Below are 19,934 nucleotides of genomic sequence, written 5' to 3' on the forward strand. Positions count from 1 at the left end.
TAAGACTGTAATTGGTAGAGAAGCAGAGAGCAGAGGGGAGAAAGGCCAGCCAATTTCTTTTTGCTCTCCTGGGTGATCTTATTAATCAATTATTGACTACTCAAGAGACGACGGCTGTACTGTAGCTCACATCCCATACCATAATTACGCACTTGCACATCTGTCTTCCTTCAGAACTGCGAACCGCTGGAGGACAGGAAATGTGTCTCTCTCTCCTCTTAGTATCTCTGGTGCCTCGCACAGAGCCAGGGGTGGGGTAGGTGCACAGCATTGCTGAGTGATGAAGTGGATAAATGAGTGAATGAAATATGGAGCCGTGTAACAACTCCACCCTGTTCTCTCTCTACTCTGGATAGTCCAATAGTGCAACCAGTTATCTCAATAAATCAAGACAAAACCAAAACAGACACAGCTCCAAATGCCTAAACCGCTCATCAAACACGACAGAGGGAAAGATCCAGGCACTCAGAAAACTCAGACATGGCGGGATCCTTAGACCACGTGTCTGGCTCTTCTGATGGACCGAGAGAGTGATATTCACCATGGTGCTCCACGTGAGAAAGTCTCACGCCGGGATAGGTACACGGTATTCGAGAGGCGCTCACCGCCATGGGCGCAGAGAGGCACACGTTTGGCGAGGGGCTGGGCAAGAAATGAAGCGCTGTGGAGGAAACTGGTGCACCCCTCCCTCTGGGGGAACGACACGTGCTCCCCACACGCTGGAGCTTTCCTGATCCTCTGTGGCGCTTGCTTCTGCTCTACATAGCAAGAGGCGGAAGGACTCAGGGCATTAACTCAAACCCCCGGGACCGTGTCATAAACCAAGCGATCATTTCCAAAGAGTTAGGATTCCTGATTTCTGAATAGTTACAATGAGGGCAAGAAAAAAAAAGTTACATTTTGTAGCTAAGGGTTGCTACAAAATGTAACTTAAGTTACACAGTCTAAGGCTGGGGAGCATAAGTATTCGGCAGGAGGGGCTGCCGGGCATTACTCCTGTGGGAGCGGTGTTTTCTAGAAGTCCTTTAGATCAACATAGGACTGGAGTGGGAGGATTAATTCTTGCCCAGGAGAGGGCAAGAGCTGGGGAGATGAAGCGCAGCCTCCAGAACCCCGAGGGACAAGCGAGGCGGGCGCTGGGTCCTGTTATGGGTATCGCAGCCACTCCAGGATGCGCCAAGGGTTCCAGCCAAGACTGCCAGGGACCTCAGGTAACTCAGGGAGGCCGGAGGGGGTGGTTTCTCGCCGGCTCAGCATCTCGCCCACAAACTGCAGTCAGCATCTTTACCGAAGTTGGCCTGTCTTAGGTATTTCTTCTCTCCTCCCCTTCCTCCACCTCCTCTCCTAATTCGTCAGCTGCTAACACATCTGCCTGGCTGAAACCACCTCCTCTCCGCTCACTGGGGGGCTGTCCCCAGGTGTTGGTCTTTGTGTTAGGAAAACTTTGCAAGGAAACGAAGGCGCTGGACAAAGAGCGGGCGAGGGAGGGCGTTTGCCAGCCGGCAGGGGTACGCGGGGAGTTGCGCGCTCTGCTCTGGGCTCAGCTCGGTACCCGAACGCGGGCAGTGCCCGGAGCTCAGCTACCCGAGGCGGGGAGTGGCAGGTTCTGGCCACGTCCCTGCGCCCTCGGGAGCTGAAAGAAGGCGGTCAGGAGAAGCCAAGGCGGGCGGCTGGACGGTGGAGTTCACTGGAGTGGGAGGAGGCGAGCAGAGGCGCGTAGCAAAGCTGTCAAACTGCACGCGGAGCCCCACGCGGGGCGGGGAAAAGGCGGGGGAGGGGAGGGGAGACGAGAAGAGGGGCGGGCGGGAGCCGAGAGGGAGCGAGCGGGCTCGCAGCGCCTGAGCAACCCCTGTCTGCCGCTGTCGCTGCCACCGCCACCGCTGGCCCGGACTCGCCAGGAGCGCAGGGTGGCTGCCCTGCCGCGCGCCGCGCACGGAGGCTCCGGCCCCGCTCCGCGCCCGGGTCCGCGCGGGTCCCCGCGGGCGCGAAGCCACCATGCAGCTGCAGTTCCGGAGCTGGGTGCTGGCTGCGCTCACGCTGCTCGTGGTCTTCCTCATCTTCGCAGACATCTCGGAGATCGAAGAAGAAATCGGGTAAATAGCTGCGCGCAGGGCCCGCGCTGAGCCCTGGCCGGATCTCTCCTTCCCCGATACTCTCCGTCCCGCCCCCCGCCCCCCACCCCGCTTTGTGTGCGCCGTGCCCCGCTATCGCTCTGCTGGGGAGGTGGGGGTGGTTTTGGTCGGGGGTGGCGGTGCCGGGGGCCCGGGACGGTTTGGCGAGCGGAAGGTGGGGGGCGCGGCTGCCGTGGGGTGTCCCCGGGCGGGGAGCACGGGCAGCCTCCGGGTGGCTCGCGTCGGGGCGCAGACTCACCCGCCCTGCCCCACTTCCCCCCGAGTGTCCGCGCGCGATGTCGCCGGGGTCGAGGGAGGGCGCCGGGGAGTGTCTGGGGCAGGCGGAGGGCCCGGGAGTGGAGGAGGCAGGAGTTTCTTTGTCTCCGGCTCGGCCGCTTTCTCGCCTTGGCAAAGTGGGCAGGGGACGCGCGGGGATCTCTGTGCTGGGGGAGGGGACCCCCGAGCCCGGCGGAGGGCGGGAGCTCTGCACGGGCTCGCGGGAAGGGGAGTGTCCCCAGCGCACACAGACACGCACACGCGCCTCCCGCCGACCCGGGAAGACCCGCGAGCCGGGCGTTCGGGCTCGGCTGGAACCGGCAGAGGAGGAGCGCGCGGGGCTGCGCCGGGACCCGCCCCCGCGGCGCCCGAGCCAGGCCCTGGGTGCTCAGCTAACCCCACGGCTTCCCCTGTGGCCCCGGGTCCCCGTGCGTTCTCGGCTGCCGATCGAGACCTTTCCGGAAAGTCTGCACCGCCGCCCCGCGGTCTTCGCAGCCCGGTGCGCGGCCTCGCCCTCGCCTCGCCTGTCTCCAGATCTCTCCAGAGGTGGGGCGGGACCCCCAGGAGCGCGCGCTCGGGATGCGGGACGCTGACACTCGCGCCGCGCCCCGCGGCCGCCCGCAGGCCCCGCCCGGCCCCTCTCCCTTCTGCGCCACAAAGAGCCACCCACCCGCGGTGGGCAGGTGGGGAGGCGCCAAGGGTTCTGAGGGGCGCTTCGCGGCCCTGGGCAGAGAGCAGGCGGGGTCTCAGGGCGCGCAGGCGGTCCCTTCCTCCGTGGGGCGAGCGCCGAGCCAGGCGCCCTGCGCGGGTCCCGTGCCGCGTGCGCTCCTCCTTTGTCCCGTTGGATTTTTTTTTCATTCTGTCGGCGCGAGTTGAGGGCCCCTGTGCTGACAGTTCCCTGGAAAGGGACATGCCAGATCCCGGCCCAGGATGCCAAGGCCCGAAGGCCCCAAACCTGGGGGCGGCGCCACTTCCTGCTCCCTCCTCCCCCCACCCCGGCCCCTCCCATCTGCGCAGCCCCCCGATTTCCTTCCGTGAACCCCACCGCACCTCCGGAGCCCTGCTCTGCCTCTTTCTCCTCCCCATCCTCGGTTTCCCCGAGCGCTCCGAAAACTTTCACAAATACTCCTCAGCCCACGCGGAGACGGGGAAACACGCCACTTTCTGTAGCTGTTCAACTCGAAGACGGTGGGTCGGAGCGGAAACGGGGTTAGCCCGGTCCTGGGTGATGGAGATCGCACTGAGGAGGGCCTTCCTGCAGGGTTCCCCCTCTTCTCCTGGGTCCCGGCTCTGCCTGGCCCAGACCCCTTGCTGACCTTGACACGTGACGGGGAAGGACCAGCAGCTGCCCATTGTTCTGCTGTGAAATCGTACGAGGTGTGTGCTGTGTGCTCGTTGGGGCATTCCTTGTTCCTCCATTCACTGAACTTTTTCTGAACGCCTACTACCTGCCAGGGACTTGTAATTTTTAAAATGCAATCAGGACGTCGCTCGCTTTGCACATAATGCTGCACTTCCCTGCCAAATGCATTGCATGGCCCTCGCTCCCCACATCGGGATGTTCCAACAGGGGATCCGGGCATAAGCTCCAAGTCTGAGCGAAGACTGGCATGCATGCGTGTAAACACGCGCACACGCGCACGCGCGCACACACACACGGCTCTTATGACATGGCTGTGCCCCCTGGGACCTGTTTCATTCATTGTCAATCAAGTTGAACATGTTATCTTCCATAACATTGTCCTCTCTGGTGCCCATACCCAGGCTGATTCCTGCCTTGACCAGTCCTAACCTGAGATACCCGCCTCCCCAAGGACCCCCAAGTCTGTCTGACTAGGAGGAGCGGAAGCATAGCTGGGATCTGCCGTGGCTGGAGGAGGATAGGATAGGATAGGGGGGCAGAAAACAGGAACCCCAGCGGCCCCTTACAGCTATGTATAAGCCAGGTTTCAAGCTGTCACTTACTTAATTCTTAGAATCGCCCCAACTTTGAGCAGCCCGAGGGGGGCTTTGTGTGGTACGTGCCCCAGCATGGCGACCAGTAAGGGGTGCCAGCTCTGTCTTCCTCACCATGTGCCTCTCCAGGAGACCCTGAACCTCACTTGACACCGCGGTGCTCTCGGCTCCAGCCCTGCCCGCCCTTCCCTGACCCGGTCTCAACCTGTGCCCGGCAGGAGCACAGATGACCGGCCAGCGTCAGTCCCGGGGACACAGCCATGGCTCTGTCAGAGGATGGCTGTTTCTGGAAAACAATGAAGTGCGGGACCCTGTGGTCTATTAGGCAGGAAGGAATCTCTTTTCGGAGTACCTTTTTCAAGCATTAAGGAATGAGAAGTGAAAGAGAAAAGAGAATTACACCTATATTGTCTGGAGGAAGAGAAAAAGAGATACACTTTTCTTAAGCTCTTGATTCCCTTTCTTAGAAAATGAGGCTTTTTCATATGGTGGCCTCAGGGGTCCTGCCCTGCCCTAGAAATCATACAAGGTGTTGTGAGGATCAGGGCTTTTTTTTTTTTTTTTCTTTTTCCTGAGAGAAACATCTCTTTTCTTAAGTGGTAATTTTCAAAGTTACATTTCTAACTTACTAGCTCCTGGAAATGCCTGCCCGGGCCTGAGAAACATAGAAAGACGAGTTCTCTGCATAGCACTCGAAGTCAAGCGAGTTGAAATCCTAAGTCAAAGGTTGAGGGGTGTATGTGTGTTGGGGGTGGGGGGGACTTTGGAAAAAAAAAAAACAACCCTTGATTAAGTCATGGAGCACCTCAAGTTTTAGGGTGGATTGGACCAAGCTATAAGCTAAGATCTTTTTCTGATTTTTGCCTTGGGCTTCAGTTGCGAGAGGCGCCTCTAAGAGGGAGGTGTGGGCATTGCTCTCTTGCCCACCATGGTGTCTCCATAGTAGAACCGGCATGCGGAAGGCATTCAGTAAACACCTGTGGGCTGGATATCCTTCCCAGGTCTGACCCAGTAATGGGCGCACATCGTCCTTAGGCAAGGCTGAGATGCACAGAGCCTCAGGATCGGGAAGGAGTACAGGATTCTCTCTAAGCAACTTCCTTTCCTTTTACAATGAGGGTAAATTTGACCCTGAGAAGCAATATCATTTGCCAGGATCCCACCTGGATGGTTAAGGACAGGGCAGGCTTTGCACAGGTCTCTTCATTTGTAACCCAACGCCCTAGTCGCCAGGCGAGCTCCTCTAATCGTAAGAGTCGCCGAATTCTGGTTAAAGAGGATATAACTAGTAACAGTCATAGTGATCTAGATAATGGCGAAGATGGAGATGATGATGGTTGCTATCACTTATTGATTTATCGAGCGCCTGCCATAAGCCAAGGACCCAATGGTCACCGACCAGTGTCACGAAGAGTTACTGTCCGCTCATCTCATGTCCCTGAAACACCCCTCTGGTCCAGTCGAATTCAGTGTGTTGCTGGCGGACAAAGGGCCACTCTCCCCTGGCTTTCCAGGCAAGCTCCCCCTGGGGAAGGAGAGCTTCCATACCCCTGCAAGCCTGACCCCGGAGTCGGTCGAAGGCCCCTTCCTCACTCTACATGCCATTTGATGGAGCATCTGGGGTTCTCAATCGGGAGTGATGGCAAAAGATTTCTTAACAGCTGGTCCCTCTTGCACATGGACCTGCTAGAATGCACATCCAACCGGCCAGAACGCACATCCAACCGGCCAGAACCAACCCTTTCCAGGACAGTGGGGCCAGGGGTCCTGGTGCACCCTAGCCAAACGTCGAGGCAGACAGTGAGGGGGCTAGCTGGGGTCGTCGGCTGAGACGAGATTCCTGAGAAGGTAGCAACTGCTGCTATCAGCTAAGAGCACGGTGAGGCGTGCCCCTTATTGAAAGAGTCCAGGTGGATGAAGAGGACAGTGCCCTTTTCTCTGAGCAGTTACGGCCAGACACTTTCTAAGGAGCAGACGTATCTGTTCGAGACGATCCAACTTTTTTTTTTTTTTTTTTTTAAAGCCCATTCTTCTCTTCAGTCCTGGGTACTTCACTCAAGTACACACATGATTGGAGAATGAAATAGGAAAGAAAGAGGCTCTGGCTTTTTAACTCGCCTGTTCCAAGTCCTTGCTGCCAACTGTTCCTAGCATCAAATTTAAATTGTAAATAGATATTCATCTTAGAAACCAATTCACCACTCAGGGTCTCTCTCCTGTTATAAAGCAGGGTTGCTAGGTTTTTAAAATTGTTTAGGACTTACAGATTGGGGATGTTGTAAATTGCAAATTATAAATACTTCTCAGAGAGAGTGCGATTCTTTGAAGCCTCCCGTCGCTTTTAGCACGGAGCGTGAGGTAACGCAGAGGCGGGGCCCGGCCTCTCTCGTCAGGCTCCCTGGGCTGCAGCCATTCCTGGGACGCAGGGCGGCTTCATGCCTCGGGGCCTTTACACGCGTCGTCCTCCTTTCCGGAACAACCCCCTTGCGCATACCGTGGGTCCCGACTCCCAGCCCACCCCGTCCTTCCTTCTCCCGATTCCTTCTTCAGGGCCGAGGGCGGGTATCGTGTTCTCCGCCAGGCCCCGGGCCCTCGTCAGACGGTCCGGGGTCGCTGCCCCTCCTCACGCATTGTGCCAACGTCCTGTGCGAAGGGGCCCAATAATCGCTTTTTGTTTTCCTTGCCCCCAGCCCTTGGTGATAAGTCTATGGTTTAGTAAACGAAGCCCATAAAATATTTTTGAGTGAACTCAGGCCTTTGACATGACGACCTGCCCACAAAGGTCGTCAACTGATAACAGTTACACACCGTCCGCTTTCTCAGGAGGCCCACTGCTTGGCCCAGCATGGCGGGTGCCGCTCCTAGCCCTGCCGCTCTTCCCGGCCACCTGCCTTCTGCCTGGAGGGGAAGTGCCAGCCCTGTCCACCTTCATCACCTTCCATGCTGGCATTAAGAGCAGACTGAACTTGGGGTCACCTGTCTCCTTGCCAGGACTGGCCCCCAGAAAGGATGCTGGAGGGTGTGTGCCTGACACATGGGGGGGGGGGGTAAGAAGTGTGAGGTCAGGGCCACGTGTGTCGTCTCAAAGGTTTTCTCCATGAAGCGCTCTTAAGGGTGTTTTGATTTTCGAACCCGTGGGCCGGGATGGATCTGTCCGTTGCATGGACCCTAGAGAGGCCAAGGGAGCCTCATGTCTCAACCAAAGTGAGTCAGAGACCCATGGAAAGGACGGGAAAGTGACTGGGGGAGGAGGGGCAGGAGGGATGTGGCCGCCCCAGGTGGTGGTGCATCGGGTGACACCTGCCAGGAGGTGCAGGCGGGTCCGTCTCCCCGAGAGAAGCCCCAGGGCGAGACGCTGAGGTGACACCTGCCACCAGGGACACCGTCCCCTGTGTCTGAATGACTGCAGGTCTGGGGCTTGTCCTTAAGCATTGAGATTCGTCACTCTCCTGGGTGGCAGCTGGGGTGCTTTCAGACTGTCCCCAGTCGCCTGTAATTCGTCAGTCAGCTAGGAAGCCGCCTGGTGTCCTGACGGGACCCGTCTGTCCCCGCGTTTTCTCAGCTTCAGCTGTCACAGTCGTCGCCGGAGCAAAAGGAGCTGCCCGGACTGCATAGCGAGCGGCAGCGGCCGCCAAGGCGCGCGTCTGTGTTTACAGGTCGGTGGGGGGCGAAGCCGCTCCTCCCGACGTCTCCACGGCTGCCCTGGGACCCCTGCCTCGCTGCTCTCAAACGCCCAGCGGCCGCCTTGCCCCGTGGGTGTGTGTCTGAGTTCTGGAATCTTCGTTCTGCCCTCAGCAGGGTTTCCCTGGCACTTTTTATTGTTCCTGTGGACAGAGCAGGGACACGGTCCGCTCTGCTTCCTGATCCCTGCCAAGGCTCAGGGCTCCAGTCTCTCCTTTCCCTCGAACCTCGTGGCTGACAGCCGGAGCTTGAAACGACCCTTGGGTTTGTGGTTCCCCAACACTGATCTGCAGACGTAGGGGTGGGGTTGGGGCGGGGTTGGGGCGGGGTGGATCCAAAAGGAGAAAGAAAAAGCACAGTGCAGCCATCGGTAATTGTGTTAGTTCCTGGTTGCCAAGGGTCGTTTCCTGGGATCTCGTCGGTCCGAGGTGATTCCCATCCTTTTTCGTCTTCTGGGTCCTGATGTTCTTTCTTTGCTGAACGAGGGGGATGGTAGAGAGCACCTGTGAGGGCTGGTCTTCCTTGGCTGCAGAGGTCGGTTTCTCTATGACTTCCCCCGCTGCAATTTCCTGGAAATGTTACTGATCCCTAAAATCTAACGGTCCAGGTCTGAATTTACCTTGAAGAGGAAAAGGGGGAGGGGGAGCGCTTCCGGAACACAGCCTCACTCCTGGCCCATCTCCCCCCCACCATCAGACAATTACAAGTCACTTTTTTCATGTCTGCTGCGTGCCCTGCGATACCCTAAGCCCTTTAGCTACAGTCACACCTGTCACCTTCCCAACAACCTCGAGAGGTCTGTGCATCATCATCTCCATTTCGCAGATGAGGAAGCTGAGGCCCAGAGCCATTAAGGAACTCAGCCAAAGCCACGCAGCCAGTGAGTTTGCAGTGCCGGGGTCTGAACCCAGGCTCCAGGGAGCCAGGGGAAGTATCCGAAAACGATGTGCTAAGTGACATCCAGTGCGGAAAAGGCGCACGCTCCTGTTTCTAAGGCTAAAGCTTGGACATGCGGAGGTCTGAGGGAGAGAGCGCGCTGGGAAGCAGCAATGCAGGGAGGTCTAAGGGGACAGAGTGCCGGAACCGAGGCCGTAATGGAATGTGGCAGCCCGGAAGGACCATACGATGCAGGCTCTGGATCACACACACACATGCACACATGCATGCACACACAGGTACACACATGCACACACGCACACATGCACATGCACGTGCATGCACATGCATGTACACATGCATGCGTGTGTGCATTTGTACATGCACACGTGCATGCACACGCAGGCATGCGTGCGTGCGCGCGCGCACACACACACACACACACACTCTTCTTCCTCTTTCCCTCTCCTCCAGCCACCTTCTGTCCCCACCGAGTCTCATCAGAATGGCTGCGGAGCATGGCATTTGTTTGACCGTCTCATTACGAGAGAGAGAGAGAGAGACACACACACACACACACACACACACACACACACTAGAGGCAGAGCAGAGCAACACAGTGGTTAAGGCCCAGTGGAATTTTCTTCTGGGGAGAGACAGAAGGTCTAGTGCCGTCTGCTTCCTCGGGCCCGGCGGAGCCCGGCAGGGAAGGAGGGAAGCAGCCAGGGAGGCGACGGACTTCCGCAGGGAGACTGCACGAGCCCAGGGAGCCCCAGTCCCCCGGGGGTGACGCTGTCCGTGCCCGCTGTTCTGCCGAGAGCCCCAGGGGTCACTTGCTCAATCCTCATCACCACCCCGTTTGCCCATCTGCAGATGACGAAACAGAGGCTCAGAGAGGTTCCAGGACGTGCTAAGGTCACACAGCTCGGAAACCAGGAGCTCGGGTTGTAACTGGGTTGGCCCACCCTGCTCTGAGCTGCCTGTGTGCGCTGGAGCCGCCGGGCCCCGCTGCCCCGGCCCCCGGCTCTCAGTCCCACATTCCGTTCCACACGGAGAGTCTGTCCAGGGGAAGCAGGAAACCCTCGAGGCTGTGGAAGAGACTCGGCCAGTCCAAGGAGCCTTTCAAACACCATGGGGGCCATCGCTTCGGGGGATACTGAGGAAGGAGCAGCCGCACCTGGACTCTGCCCCCCGTGTGGTGTGGGGACTTGTGTTACGTTCGCCTGTCTCGAATTTCAAGCACGCGAACACTGGCTGTGCTCTGAGGAGCGGTACCCAGGATTAATCCGTTATAGCTTAAATAACGAAGGGAGGAGGCATAAGATACGGGGAGAAAACGGGATGGTAAATTGATACCAGACCAGCCCTCCCTCCCCTCCCCGGGCTCCTCGTGGCTCCCTTCCTTACCACCCGCACCAGAGTGGAGTTAGAATCCGGGCCGCTCGACGGGTCTGGGCGGGGCCTGAGCCTTTGCAGCACCGAGTTCCAGTTGCTGAAGGCAACCTTCGGTCCTTCTGAGGGCCACGCTAGGCACTTGTCACTCAAAGTGTAGATCCTCGGACCATCAGAGTGGCCCAGACCTAATAAAAACGAACCTGTATCATAATAAGACCTCGTAATAAGACTCCTTTAGTGGGAATAATTGATTTCCAGGCTTTCTGCAGAGCTCCAGCCCAAGGCCGTGACCTTGGCCCATCGAGCAAGGGGAAACATGTCTGAGGATCCAGGTTGCCCATCACAGACTTGGCCTACAGCGACCCTCAATTGAATGTCAGAAAAAAAATAATTATTATTCCATCCACTGACTGGAGGCCTGTGTGTGTGCACCAGGAATTTTTCATAAATTATTTCACACCTTTATTGTAAAACCCCTGCAAAACCCATTTTATGGACAGGTCAGTAAAGAAACTCAGACGAAGTCACTGTGTTATCAATACAGAAAAAAAGAACAGAGTCTTATCAAGGTCTAGACAGCTGTTTGAGGTTGGGGGTTGGGGGAGGATTTAGTCCTGGGGACTAGGCTGCTTCCCCTCTTTGCCCTTTCTTCCAAATGAGGCTCAAGGCGTGAGGTCAGGAAGTCAAGGAGCAATGTTAAGCAACGGTTAGATTGATTATCAAATGCGTTTACGAAGGCTGCACTATGTCTGTACCACAAACAACCCTGACTCAGGGCTGGAACGCGGAACAGATATTTCCAGAGAAGCTGGTCGCCAAAGTGCTCCTTGGCTGGGTCCTTAAACCCCCTCGCGAGCTGGGCTAAGATGTGATCACTTACGTGGCCGATGCCCCCACTTCAGGCTTGGCAGGCACAGTGACAGTCCCCTGCAGTTCTTGGGGTTCCTGAGTGGTTTTGATGGCCCGCCCAGCCTGCAGTCTCATTCCAAACTCTGCTCTCAGTGGTGAAAAACAAGAGGAATTTGGGGTGGGGAGGCCTCTAGGGGCAATCGAAGGTAAGTATAGGGGAGCCTTCTAGAACCAATCTGCTCCTTCTAATAGAGACAGCCTCCCGGCAGGCTGGAAGCCAAGAATGTAATGGTACTTATTTTAGCCATTACTTTCTATTTACGGCGAGGGATAGCGGTATTCTCTTTGTGTTAGTGATTGTAAAGATTCCTTTTATGATAAATTCATTTAAGTTTTCAAGTGAGTCAATCTAAAGAAAAGTATTAAGCCAATAAAGTGACGTTAGCCAAACACGCGCAGTCCTGGAAAATGACCGACATCTGTGCAGGGGTGACAAGCTAGCCCTACTTCTTCCCTGTGGCCACCACCTGTCCCCCCCCCACACACACACACCCCATCCCCCGCCACCACAGTAGCAAACCTGTGACAACGCCTTGCAAAACCTCTGTAGTGACTTAATCTTCCCAAAAAGTACCTATTGCAGATTCGATTTCTCTCGGTACCTGTCAAATTGCCCAGTGCGCCAACGAAGCATCATCCAGTGAAAAACATTGTGGGTGACTCAAAATGTGAGAAGGGTTGAGGCCCAAAAGCCCCCCCCCCCCCCGACACACACACACACACTTCGGCAACACCATTAGGTTAGACCCGCACCCTACGGCCCCCTGGCGCCCTTTGTCACTGCTCCTCACACTTCCTAGTGCTCGGGGCGCCTCTCTCGCCTGCGGAGGGGGCCGGGACCGTTTCAGATGTGTGCCGCGTTATGCCTCCGGCTCCTGGCACGGCACCTGGCAGAGAGTGAGTGCTTGGGGGATGGGGGAAGGAAGGGAGGGAGGGAGGGAGGGAGGGAGGGAGGAAGAAGGAAGGAAGGAAGGAAGGGAGGAAGGAAGGAAGGAAGGAAGGAAGGGAGGAAGGAAGGAAGGAAGGAAGGAAAGAGGAAGGAAGGAGGTAAGAGAAAGGGAGGGAAGAAGGAGGAAGGAAGGAAGGAAGGGGAAAGGAAGGAGGGAGAGCTGGCAGGAAGTGGTCATTTCTTGAGGCTCAGAAAGGTCCCTGTCACCTACATTTTGTGATCATTCATATACAGTTGACCCTGAACTACTTGGGGGTTAGGGGCACCGATGCCGCGTGCCGTCGAAAACTCACATGTAATTTGTGACGCCCCCATCCCCCGAAAAAAATCCTTAACTACTAGTAGCCCACTGTTGACCAGAAGGCCTCCTGGTGATGTAAACCGTGGACGGACACACGTGTTGCATGTTATATGTATTCTGTACTGTATTCTTACAACCGAATAAGTGAGAAGAAAGTGTCATTACGAAAGTCATAAGGAAGAGACGCTCCCCTCCCCACACCAGTCTAGTTTGAAACCCACTGAGTTCCATCTTGTTCACGTTTTGCCCATTCTGTGAAGCAAGACCACCCCACGCGTTAAGTGAGTACTGTGGGCGCGGCCCGGCCTCCATGCCGCGGCACCCGGGAGCCAGGGCACTGGAGAGATGTGGCCAGAACCGGGAGCCGAGTGAGCTGGCTCCTGGCAGGCTGAGATCAAGCTGATAACAAGGAGATTAACAGGGGTCTACAACCTCCCCCATCCTAGAGCGTCGAGGAGGGTTTTTAAATCGATGTCGGCCTGGCTGGCTTAATGGAACCTAATCTTAGCTTTTGAAGCTAGAACATTTGGGAGTTGAGATCAATTGAGATAAAATAAAGTAAAATGTATTGACTTTTGGATTTGGGGTCTTTATCAGAGGCCCGCTGAGCGGCGTTGTTTTTATTTTCTCTTGAAAACAGGTGGGAGATCAGCCACTGGAGGGGATTATTCGGCCTGGACTCGGTGGCAGTGTACTTACTTTTGTTCCAATTTTTTTTTCATCTCCCACAAGATGACTTTCTCTGAGGGAAGGGGCCATTTCTGTCCTGTTCATCGCTGTGTACCAAGTGCATGGCACCTGGCAAAGGCTCGGTAATTCTGTTTCAAAAGCAGCGTTTCAGCACACGCTATCTGCCAGAGGCCAGTCCACTGGAAAAGTCCATCTGTTTCTGATTATGTGCAGAAGCAGCAGCCTGACAAGGCTCTCGCAGTGCCCCTGGAGAAAGGCCTCAGAATGCCCCCCGCCCCCCGGTACCCGGTGTCTGCGACAGTTGCCGTGAGCTGATGCAGCCATCACAAAGCTGCGTGAGTGAAATGCATCCAATTCACAACACACAGGTGCTTGCGGGCCCCGTGCTAGACACCGGGGACCTGCAGAGATGCACGCAGCACAGGGAACGTGCTCGAGGGCCCTGGGGCCTGGCCGGGGAGTGAGTGCGTGTGTGATGAGGAGAAACGTGTTCTGAGGTCAGTGCTGGGCTTGGTTGTGGGTCTGCCACCAGCAGGCTATATATATGTGTGTGTGTATATATATATATTTATACACATACATACACACACACACACACATATATACATATAACCTTCGGGTCAGGCTCTAGGCTTCCTGGGCCTCGGTTTCCCCCATCTTTGAAATGAGGGTTAGACAAATGCACAGGTCCGAGAGCCTCCCTCAGTGAGTTTCCCTGTCTAGACTCACTCGAAATAGCACATCCTTTTCCTGTGCCTCTAAATTCCCTGCCCTGCCTCAAATTTCAGAGCAGGGCAGTACATAGGTGCTGATCCATTTTCATCCACCACCTGCTCTACATTAAAAAGAAGAAGAAGAAGAAAAATAGCCACTTAAAAGAAGAGGAAGGCAAACTAGCCCACTGAGCCTCTGCTCCTCGCCAGGCGTTGGGGCAGATGCTCTCGCATCTCGTGAAGCCGCTCGATAACCTTGCAAGGCAGGCCCGATGGCATGGCTGTGCTCGGCCTCTCGGCACCTCGTGGAGAATCACTGTATCACACACAGCAGGATTGGTGTTGCAGATGAACTCTGCTCAGTGGGCCATGCTTTTAGAAAAGCATGGGAGTGTGAGTGATAAACATGGAAAAGCTACCATCCAACCTCGTTAAGTTGCGGCGTTGGGGAAAGCCTTCTTCCTTTGGGTATCAGGAAGATTCCTCATCAGCAACGAAGAGCCCGGGGGGCGGTCTCCGCCTGCTTTGGCATAAGAATGAAAATGATGCTGTTTTGCCAGTGGTACTGAGGATCCGTGCTCTGCGGTCTCCGAAGAGGGAGTCCCCACAAAGAACTGGGGACCAGAGAGACACTTTTCTGAAAAAGGCAGGATCAGGATGGGACTTGCAGGAAGGGTCCAAGGACCTAGCTGGGAAAGGAACGAAGCTCCTGATCCGGACGGGGAGAAGGATCTCAGCCAAAGAGCGTACGAGTACGCACGGAGCTGTTCTTATTTTTGTGGCTGGGCTCGAATGGAGGCGGAGAAGCCGGGCAGAGGGCTCAGAGCAGCCTGTCAGAGGCTGAGGAACTCACGCTGGGTCCTCTGGGAGCTGCTTTGCTTCAACCCGGGGTCCAAAGACTTCTACAGAGCCTGTGATGGATTTCGGGAGACCCGTGAACCTCTTGAACTGGTAGGCATTTTTTCCTGGGCGAAGGATCCATCATGCCTTTTGAAGGATTCTCAGAGGGATCCACGAGACTGAGGAGCGGTGATGAACAGGTGGGCGGCCTGACGTGTCCCAGGCAGGAACACGCGGACGGCATGTGAGGGGCCCAGAGGAAGCAGGAGCTGGGAGGACCACCACCCGGGTCACCTGCAGGCGCTGGGTGGGGTGGCACAGACGGAAAGCGAGAGAGAATCGGGGGGCGGGGGAGTCGTGGCCACAGAGAAGAAACTCAGCGCTCTGGGACCGTCGGTGGTGCGTGGGACAGTGGCTGAGCCTGCTGTGGGTGTAGGAATCCGCAGGCCGAGCTGTGTCTTGAGGTCTGATGATGGTGTTAAAGGGGATGATTCGAGGAGGACAGAGTTCATCTGTGTGGGAACGAAGACGTGTAAAAATCACCCAATCACCAACTGTTGGAATGTAAGGACAGAAGAGGCAGGCCGCCCGCTCCCCATTATTTTGCGGACACAGCAACGAAGGCCCTGAGATGGGAAGGGGCTTGTCCATGGTCCTCTAGGTGGTGGGCAACTGGGACCAACTCGCAGGAGAATAACATTTAGGGGAAAGGTCAGACCTGGATGAGAAGATCAGAAGCCACTTGTGGGAAGACGGCAGTTAAAGCTGCGCGCGTAGATGAAATACCTAAAGAAACAGAGTCCCCAAGATTGAGCCTTGGTTTTCGTTCCCGTTTGGAGAGTTAGGGAGGAGAAACCAAGGTAGCAAACGCCACGGAGAAGGACAGTCGGCGAGGCGGGCGGAGAACCGAGAGCCCAAAGCAGGGGGCAGGACAGGTGGGTGCAGACGAGGAAGATGCTCCGGGGCCAGTGGGCGTGGGCATCGGTGGGTCCCAGGTGGCATCTGAGACCTCGTTCCTCCGGACGGTGAGGCGATGTGAGATTTCAAGGAGCGGACTCTGATGAAAGGGAGCTGTGATTCTAGCCTGGCCTTGCTGGGGGTCTGAGAAGATAGGAGAAGCAGGCCAGGGGTTGAGACCAGGCAGGGGAAGGATGTTTTACAAATAAAAGAGTGTGTTTGTAAAAACGAGAAGAGGAAACAATGAGAGGAGAGAAGGTAAGGGGGGAAAGGCTGTATGATAAAGCCACAATCTTGCGTGAAAATGGGACCCGTGATCAGAGGCGGGGAGGGATGAGGGTCCAGAGATCATCGTGTGGGGGGACGGGGAGGCCCAGAAATATCGTGAACTTAATTGAGGGAAGATCGGGAAGAGATTGGGATCTGTTCTCGCATCTTGCCTCTGGGGCTGTGGCCTGTGGAGGCCCCTCTGCCTGACACTCTTCCTACAGCCCTTTGTGAGCCTGGCTCCCCCTCCCAATTCAGGGTTCTGACACAGTGCTGTCCCCCCAAAACAGCTCTTCCCTCTCCATTCCCGAGTGTAGCCTTCTACCATTTCTCCGGTGGCTCAGCACCGACGACGCCTGGATGGGGGACGCGGCAGTGCCTTTGCTGAGGTATTCGTCTTACTAGTGTGTGAGGGTTTCCTGTCCCCACATTGAGATCCCAAGTGCGTTCCCGAGGGACCCTGTCTGCATCCCGACGGCGACTCCAGTGCCCGGCTCAGGGCCTGTCACAGAGCAAGAGCAGCAGTGAGAATCACGGTCCTGACGTGGCCGACGTGCTCCATTTCTGGCCATCCACGCTGATCCTTATTTCTCCCAAATGGACAGCCCTGTCGAAAGGCAACCTCCCTGAGGCCAGCTGCTCCAGGGGGCAGTCGCCGTCACCCTCGCTAGCAACACTGCACGGACACTCACGTCTGCCCAGTGCTTCTCACCGTAATCTCACGACAGAAGCCTGACGTCTCAGGACGGACATCAAGACGTGGAGAAGTTAACATCGGACGAAATGGACTTCGAAATTAAAAGAAGTAAAGAAAGCTACTGAGGGACACTTTATAATGAGAAAGGGAGTCGTGCACCAGGAAGACATAACACTTGTTAATGTCTGTGTTCCCAATCGGGGGGCCCCGAAATATGTAAAGCAGTTACTAACAGAACTAAAGGGAAAAACAGACCAAAACACTCTCGTAGTAGGGGGCCTAAATATCCCACTGTCGGGTATGGACAGATCGTCCAGAAAGACCTAGGACTGCAAAGGCTCACAACCCATCAGGAGCTGGAAGGCCAGCCTTCTCGCCGATGGCCCTGTCCGTCCCTCTTTCCAGAAGACACTGCCGGGCAGGAGGAGTTGACATTTATCGGGACCAGGCCGGTGGGGAACGGGGACACATCGAACTCGCAGAAGAAAAGAGACTTCAAAGCCCTCTCCGTCCTGGCTGCCCTCCGGGGATTTTTCTCGGGAAAAGGCTGCGGCCGCAGTTAATGGGGACACGGTGGCTTCTGAATGCCGTCGGCCGTCAGTCGGGGAACAAAAGCCAGGGAATGAAAGGCCGGCTGGAGGCAGAGGACTTTCAAGTCCCGGCCTGGCGGGTTCACGAGTGAAGCGGGGCTTGCGGGACCGGCAGCCGGGCATTCGCTCCGCTTCCCTGCAGAGAGCACAGGTTCCTCTGTGCATGAAACGAGACGTTTCCAGGGCCGCCGATCTCTGGGTTCGGGTTTCTCGGTCGTAGGTGCCTGGGGCAATGGCGGAGGGACAATGGTGGCCCACGACGTTCATACGGTGCCTGCCGCCGGAGGCCCCGTGACTATCGAGAGGGACACTAAGCAACCGGCCAGTGGAGATGCTGGGGTTTAAATGCTTGTGTCCCCCTGAAATTCACATGCTGGAATCCTGACCCCACCCCCCCATGCGATGGCTTTAGGAGGTAGGGCATTTGGGAGGTGACAAGCTCAGGAGGGTGGAGCCCTGATGAATGGGATTGGTGCCCGTAGGAAAGAGACCTTTCAGAGCGCCCTCGCCTGGCAGCCCTGTGGGGGCACAGGAGGCAGCCTGCGGCCCGGAAGACGGCCCTCAGCCCTCAGCCGGCCATGCTGGTACCCGATCTCAGGCCTCCTGCCTTCAGAACTGGGAGCGCTAAATCTCTGTTGTTTACCAGCCACCCCGTTTGTGGTATTTCATAGTAGCAGCCCAAACGGACCTCAACAGGGGCATTGAATTAATTTTCATATGAAACCGTTCCCAAGCATAGCTTTTAAAGGCTGGATCACATTTTATCCTTATTGGTATGATGTAGGTGGAGACTCTAACGTGAATACTTCTCCAATTAGCTCACCAACTGTCGCACGACTACCTGCTGAGTAACCTTTGCTTCCTCTTAATTCTCAGGCGCCTCTTCAACTATGTAGCGAATCTTTACATGTAGCCGGCAAAGGGCAGGGTGCAGACCCCACTTTCTGAAGGCACAGAGGGTCATGGCGACATGCGGTCCGCGACCTCAATCCCGGCTCTGCCGCTTTTACATGCTGGGTGACCCCTGGGAAAATCACTTAACCTTTTTGGGCCTGAGGTGTCCTATTTCTAAAACCGAGTTAGAAACACAGAAATGATCACGCCACTGGTACGGCGCCTGGCACAAGGCAGGGCTCCTGCAAACAAAGTTATTATTAATGTCCTTCATTGGTCTCTTGGAATCTGCGTCCACTTCCTAGGGATGCGTTTTGTTAACATGTCCGACTGGGACAGTGATTGTCACCTGGGATGGTGAAGGTGTCACTCTTAGGAAGTAACTTTGGTGGAAGGAAGAGAGACTGTTTCATTTGGGGACAAAAAAAAAAACAACGTTCAACAATATTTTATATTTGGGTGTCTTATAAAACTAGTATTTTGTAAGAAAAACTGTAGAAAGTAATCCTGGACAAAATCTTATTCGTGTGAATATAGAGAAAAATCGAGATTTTTTTAAGTTGGGGGCACTGTCCGCCAGGGGAACAGTAAGAACCAAGGAAGGGTTTGATGTCTTGTACATGGACCTTAAAGGGTTGAGAGGAGATGATTTAAAACAAGGCATTCCTGAGCCGGCAGAAATCTTAACTGTGCCCCAAGGACCCCGACCCATCTCTTCGCTTGGGATCGTGTGTCACGTTCCTCACAGTAGCATGTTTTCTCTAGAGGGAGGTCGCCTGTCCAGGGCCACCCCGTGGTCAGACCTGGCTTCACGTAGCCAAGAAGGAAAAAGTGGCCGCCATCGCCGAACCCCGACAGGGTCCGAATAAGGTGGGAAAGGAGACATGTCCGTTGCAAGGTGTTCACCTAGGAGCTCTCTTGACAGAGGGATGGGGATGGAAACCAGATGGGGGTGGGACCAGGAGCGGGTGCAGCGAGGAAACAGGCCGTTGGTGCGGAAGAGTCTTTGAAGAAGTTTGCAAAGCACCGGCGAGAGGCAGAGAAGTAGCTGAAGAGAGAGAATGCGGAATTACAGGTGAGTCGCTTACTTAAGATGAGCAAAGCGAATATATATGTGTGCGAATGCTAGTTGGTGTGAGCTGGTGATACGGCAGAACAGTCAGGAACTGGGTTCCTGAGCCGGTCCGTCGGTTCAAATGCTGGTGTCCCTACAGAGTTGTGAAGCCAGAGACAAGTGTTTTGCTTTGTCTGTGCCTCGGTTTCTTCTCGTGTAGAAACCGATAGCTATTTCTGCCTGGTACGGCTGTGCGAGGCTTACATGAACAACATAAAATGTGGAGAACAGGCCTCGGCATATCCTAGGTCCGAGAGCAGTATGAGAATGATTGCACAGCTCAAAGGAAGCTAGCTGTTGAATAGGTGGAAGAGAAAAAGAAATAATGGATAGGACATGAGTCACAGCAGGCAGGAAGGGATGCGGTTCAGGGCTCAGGACGGTTGTCTCCTCTGCGGGAACAGAGGAAGGGAGGCGGCAGCTTCCAGCTATTTGCAAATATTCACGGGCCCCTCCCGATGTCCTGGCGCTGTGCTCGACAGACCCGGCGCTTCCGTGGCGGAGCTTACATTCCAGTGGCGAAGCCGGGCGGTGCACTTGACACATGAATATGGAGACAAGAAGATACGGGAAGATGGGGGTGCGGAGGGCCGCAGTGCGGGGAGCAGGAGGGCAAATGCTCTTTTGCGTGGGGCGGTCAGGGAAGGCTGCCCTGAGAAGGTGACATTTGAGCCAATATTTGACAAAAGGGGACAGGGAGCCCCCTAGGGAGGGGACA

The 19,934-nt window shown here is 55.8% G+C and overlaps 1 protein-coding gene across 1 annotated transcript in view; it reads left to right on the forward strand.

Moving 5' to 3' along the window:
- The first annotated feature begins 1,921 nt into the window (after positions 1 to 1,921).
- Positions 1,922 to 19,934, forward strand: part of ST8SIA2 (ST8 alpha-N-acetyl-neuraminide alpha-2,8-sialyltransferase 2) — a 46,169-nt gene continuing 28,156 nt past the window's right edge. Inside the window, exon 1 of the mRNA XM_016151677.2 lies at positions 1,922 to 2,093. Coding sequence (XP_016007163.1) covers positions 1,996 to 2,093 — 98 coding nt within the window. The 5' untranslated portion in view covers positions 1,922 to 1,995. The remainder of the gene's footprint in view (positions 2,094 to 19,934) is intronic.

This window comes from Rousettus aegyptiacus, unplaced genomic scaffold (assembly GCF_014176215.1).
Source record: "Rousettus aegyptiacus isolate mRouAeg1 unplaced genomic scaffold, mRouAeg1.p scaffold_m13_p_14, whole genome shotgun sequence".
In the NCBI taxonomy this organism is placed as follows: Eukaryota; Metazoa; Chordata; class Mammalia; order Chiroptera; family Pteropodidae; genus Rousettus; species Rousettus aegyptiacus.